The sequence below is a fragment of the Dendronephthya gigantea genome, unplaced genomic scaffold, assembly GCF_004324835.1.
Source record: "Dendronephthya gigantea isolate DGI-Jeju-01 unplaced genomic scaffold, DenGig_1.0 000138F, whole genome shotgun sequence".
NCBI lineage: Eukaryota > Metazoa > Cnidaria > Anthozoa > Malacalcyonacea > Nephtheidae > Dendronephthya > Dendronephthya gigantea.
In genome coordinates, this window is record NW_021163148.1 from 591336 (window position 1) to 597178 (window position 5843).

General features: G+C 36.5%; 1 protein-coding gene across 1 annotated transcript; it reads left to right on the forward strand.

Annotated features, from left to right (window-relative positions):
• Positions 1-4810: 4810 nt before the first annotated feature.
• LOC114536538 (uncharacterized protein K02A2.6-like) lies at positions 4811-5761 on the forward strand (the record flags this gene model as incomplete). The annotated part of the gene is made up of 1 exon (XM_028557880.1): positions 4811-5761. A coding segment is annotated over exon 1 (951 nt), but the record flags the coding sequence as incomplete, so codon positions are not given.
• Between the last annotated feature and the right edge of the window lie 82 nt (positions 5762-5843).

Consider the following 5843-nt stretch of genomic DNA (forward strand, 5'->3'; position numbering starts at 1 on the left):
GAAAGAAATTACAAAGAGACTGATGTAGGGGGGGGGGGAGTTAAGAGGAGTCCCATTAAGGCACTAGTTCATTTTCACAATAATTTACCTACAAAATGGCATTTCTCTTGTGTTGAAATAACCCAAAGCAAACCACAAGTTAGTCTTCACCTATGTGATATTGCCATATGTTACAATTTACAATTTATTTCAATTTTTCCTGGAATGACTCAATGATGAATTGTTCAAACTATACACCCACTCTTTCTATAATTCTCACTAATGGTAGAAAAATACTGTTCTAAAACAACATTATTTGTAGATGGACCAAAATAGACAATGTCCTCAACATTTTCAACATCTTCTTTTTGTTGGTTTAAATATGCATGGATCGTTGCCAAATTTCCATTTTCAGTACCCTTGTCCACTCTAAGATACTTGCTCACAACTGCTCCAGAAAAGAAAAGTTTATATTTGTTACACTGCCAAATTATTTCAAAGCAATACTATATAAATGTATTATTTTAAGAAATTAATAAAAAAACTTAAGTTATTGTCTCAATGGCTAAAATTCATGGTTTAATGTCACCAATAATTTCACATATTAAGTCACCAGCAACATATTTTACAAAAATACACAATTTTTTGAATTGTCATGTAAAAGCCTGAATTCAGCAAGAGATAGTATTGGATGGAAGAAAAGGAGGAATTCATGTTGAATTCATTCTTTCTATATCAGTTGGGTACAGTACCTTTAGAGTTGTTAATGTGCTCCCAGTACCATCTGCCAATTAACTTTGGATCAGAGTTTGATGTCCAAATTTTCAAAAACAGAATAAACCCACTAAAAACATCTTGCAGCCCATAAACGGTAAGTGGAAAAGTATCTCTTGAAAAATCCATAAGTTTATCGTGCCCATCACCCGAGTGGGTATGATTTGGCCCCTTAAAGTTAAACAAATATTCATAAGTGCCTGACTTCTATTCATTGTTCATTAACTGTGGAAATGAGCAATATGTTTAAAACAATTAGATGATTCATGATTTCTTGAATTTCAGCATCCAGGTGATCCAAGCATAAAAATAGGAAATTATTTATTACTGTACATAAACTGTTGAAAAGGAAAAAAGTAAATATACCATGGAAGTAAATGTGCCTGTTGGTCCTCGGTTTCTTTTCCTCCGCCCTACATTTCCCCGACACTCTAGTCCCTCAGGATCGACTAAAGTCATCACATCATATACTAGATCTCTTAGAACAGCCATTTGGTGCTGTTCCCTCACTTTCTTGTGCATGGCCCTATAGCCAAGTAGTCGACCAGGACCTTCTATCTCCTCCCGAACAGCTGCTTGTACATCTTCTAATTATATATCATACTTGATATATTTGATGCTGAAATGGCTAAGCCTTCGATCTAGGCTCCCAATGCTCCAGGCATATTGTGGATAGTCCCTTTTAACGAAATCCAAAACCTCTGACCTACAAAGGTTTTGTAACACATATTGCTGCAAGTCGTTTTTTAATTGTATGCTGTCTTCCCAATTTTTATTACGAATCCGTTCAGCCATAATTGCTGATTTTAAGAAAAAATATATGTATTAATTGTGGGAACCACTGAGTCTTTTCATAAAATACACAACAATAGTAACTCAGAATAAAGTAAGCATTTTTGATTAAACGTTTCGACTTTATTTAGTCATCATCAGGAATGATTAATTTACATGTGCATGCGTTGTATATACTATATATAATTTAATATTGTTCAAGAGAAAACCGATAGTTCTTTTGATGCCTTTGTGCCATGATTAAGCTTCGGTTTTTGTCGACGGATGGCGAGTGCTTCTTTGAACAGTAGATTTGACCAATGCTTAGCCCTATCTATGATGTGACAGTTGTTCAATAGGAAGAGTGACAAATTAAATAGTTCAGTGCTGGGTTCGTCTATGTTAAGTTGTAATAGATTTGTCAGGTGGTTGAATTGTTCACAAGTGTTGATGTGTTTATAAATTTCTGATCGTTTGTCTGTTGTTGCATGTTCGTTGAGTCTTGTATAGAGGCATCTGTCTGTCTTTCCTATGTATGCTTTGGAGCACCCTGGGCATGAAAATTTGTAAACAACCGAACTTTGAAACTCTTTCGGTGTTTTATCTTTGCATGAAACAAAGCAGCCTGTTGTTGTGGTGTCCCAGTACACGATACTGTACTGATTGACAATCATAATGCATATACGGTTGTTTTAGTAAACAAGAAAATTTGAGTTTAAATTTGTGCATGAGATCAGTTCCACGTTGTAATGTTAAGTGCTTGGGTTACCTGTGTAAATAGTTAGGTATAAATAGGACTGTAGATTTGATAATAGAGGTTGGCCATCTTGGTTTTGAACTTATGCAGTAGTAAATTATTACATGGTGTCAGGTGTAAAAAAAACAATAAATATGGATAAGTTAGATCCTCCAAAGTCGTTAATATTAACAGGAAACTTAGCAGAAAACTGGAGAAGGTTCAAACAGCAGTTTGAAATCTATCAAATCGCCTCTGGTTTAGATAAAAAGGACGGAAAAGTGCAAGCCATGGCGTTATTACACGTGGTTGGTTTGGAGGCATTAGAAGTGTATAACACATTCCAGTGGGATGAAGAGGGAGATAATATCAAGGTGGATAAAATAATGGAGAAGTTCGAAAGGTATTGTAACCCAAGAAAGAATTTAACATTTGAAAGACACTCTTTTTTTTCAAGAAATCAACAGGAAGGTGAGACAATAGATGCTTATGTTACTGAATTAAGAAATAAAGCTTATAGATGCGAATTTTCTGACCTTAAAGATGGATTAATACGTGATAGAATTGTATGTGGGATAACTAATGACTCGGTGAGAGCACGGTTGCTTAGGGAATCAGATTTAAGCCTGGAGAAATGCGTAGATATTTGCAGAGCAGCTGAAATAAGTGCCACCCAGCTAAGGGAGCTCAATGATGAAAAGACAGTACATGCAGTCCATGTTGAAAAGAAGGTGGGCCAAAATGATATGAGGAAAGGGGGAAGAGAAGAGAGAAGGGATAGTACCGGTAGTAATTCATGTAATTTTTGTGGCTATCGACACAGAAGAGGTCGGTGTCCAGCATATGGGAAAACTTGCAATCAGTGCAAGAAATTACACCACTTTGCCAATGTGTGTAAAGCAGAAGAGGTTAACATGATTGATAACACTGATGAGGAACATGACCAACATTTCTTTATTGGAACAGTAAAATCCAATGAAGCTTGGAATGTGAATTTAAAAGTAAATGGGCATGTTGCTTCATTCAAAATTGATACGGGTGCTCAATGTAATGTGGTACCTGAGTTTATGCAGAAAAGCTGGAGTAAAGTACAATCACAAAACTAGAGCAAAATTGATTTCATATTCAGGGCATGAAATGAAAGCAGTGGGTAAGGCCACAATTGCAATTGAGTTATTTATTTACTCGATGTTCAGGTTGTAAGTTCAGATGTCATTCCAGTGTTAGGATTACCAAGTTGTACGGAGATGAACTTAATTAAGAGGGTCCATAAGATTGACTCAACTACTGCTGAAAATGTGGAAGAGATAGTGAAAGGGTATGGAAATTTATTTAAGGGAATTGGTACTCTTCCAGGAGAATATAAAATTAAAATTGAAGACTCTGCTAGTCCAACTATTCATCCACCAAGACGAATTCCGTATGTGCTAAAGCATAAAGTAAAGGAGGAATTAAAACGAATGGAAACGATGGGTGTCATAACTAAAGTTGAGCAACCCACAAAATGGGTTAATCCAATTGTTGTGGTTATAAAGAAACCAAATGGTGATGTACGGATTTGCCTTGATCCAGGAGATATGAAAAAGGGGATTCTTAGAGAACATTATGCATTAAAAACCGTAGAAGAAGTTGCAGCCAGTCTTGGCGATGCAAAAGTATTTTCAACTCTAGATGCCACATCGGGATTTTATCAAATAAAGCTTGCAGAAGGAAAGCACATGGTTGACAACTTTTAATACACCTTTTGGAAGGTATAAAATTGAAAGATTGCCATTTGGAATTGTATCTGCACCGGAAGTTTTCCAAAGGAATTTGGCTCAGACATTTGAAAATGTTGAAGGATGTGAAGTGATTGTGGACGATTTGTTGGTGTGGGGTAGGGATGAGAAAGAACATAATCAAAGGTTGAAGAAAGTAGTGGAGAGAGCAGCCGAAGTAGATTTGAGGTTTAATAAGGAGAAGTGTAAATTTAATAAGAAGAAAGTAAAGTATGTTGGACATACATTTGGTAGTGATGGCTTGAGACCAAATCCAGATCGAATCCATGCTATCCTTGACATGCCAGTTCCCCAAGATCGGGACAGTTTAAGAAGGTTTATGGGAATGGTTAATTATTTGAATAAATTTATTCCAAACTAAGCAGATGTAAGCAAACCACTAAGAGAGTTGCTAGAGAAATCCGTCAAATGGCATTGGATGGAGAAACAACAAGAAGCATATGATATTCTGATTTCATTGATTCCTCAACCACCCGTATTAAAATATTTTGATCGTAAGGCGGACATTACAGTTTCAGTGGATGCATCTTCAGAAGGTTTGGGGGCTTGTCTGTTGCAAGGAAATCAACCTGTGGCTTATGCATCTCGATCGTTAAACCAGGCTGAACATAATTATGCGCAAATAGAAAAGGAGATGCTTGCCATAGTGTATGGTACTACCAAATTCCATCAATATATTTATGGAAAAACTGTAACAGTAGAGACTGATCATAAACCGCTAGAAAGTTTGTTTAAGAAGCCACTTGGTAAAGCACCACAGCGTATACAGAGAATGATGCTTAAGGTACAGCAATATGATTTAAAAGTTAAATATACCCCAGGTAGTGCATTGTATATTGCTGATACTCTGAGTCGGGCTGGTCCAAATAGCAAGTTAGAGGGTACGAGTGAGAGTGATGAATTTGAAGTTCATTTGGTAGTACCAATCTCGAAAGAAAAGACAGAAGAGTTTAAGTCGGAAATGGATCGAGATATTGTTATGTCAAAGCTGAAAGAAATGGTATTGCGAGGCTGGCCAGATAAAATTTCAGAAGTAGATCAGGATGTACAAGCATATTGGAATTTCAGAGATGAATTATGCATTTGTGATGGTCTTTTAATGAAAGGAGATCGCTTGATTACACCGTCTAGTCTGCGTACAGAAATGCTAGATAAGATACATAGTAGTCATTTGGGAATGGAGAAATGTTTAAATCGAGCTAGGGATTGTTTATTTTGGCCTGGTATAACTAAACAAATTCAAAAGAAAGTTGAGAAATGTCAAACTTGTAACAGATACAGGAATAAGCAAGTGAAAGAGCCATTAATGCCACACGAAGTACCTGTTCGACCTTGGCAGATTTTAGCAGCTGACATGTTTATAGTGGGAAAAGACAATTATTTGGTTCTAGCGGATTATTATTCTAAATATTTTGAATTAAACCAGCTCTCGGACAGCACTAGTATCACAGTAGTTAAGGTTCTTAAACAACAATTTGCTAGACACAGAATTCCTGAGATTTTATATACTGATAATGGTCCTGAGTTTGCCAGCAAGGAATTTTGTGCATTTGCCAGCCAGTACCAGTTTCAACATGTCACGTCTTCACCGCGGTTTCCTCAAAGCAACGGTTTTGTTGAAAGAACTATACAAAAAGCGAAGAAGTTGTTAAAAAAAGCTTATGATGATGGCCATGATCCTCATTTGGCAATATTGGAATTGCAAAATATTCCAATCCAAGGGGTTGGTTTATCACCAATGCAACTATTGATGGGTTGTCGTGCTAACACCCTCATAACCAATAAAACAGTCATTGTTGAAGCCA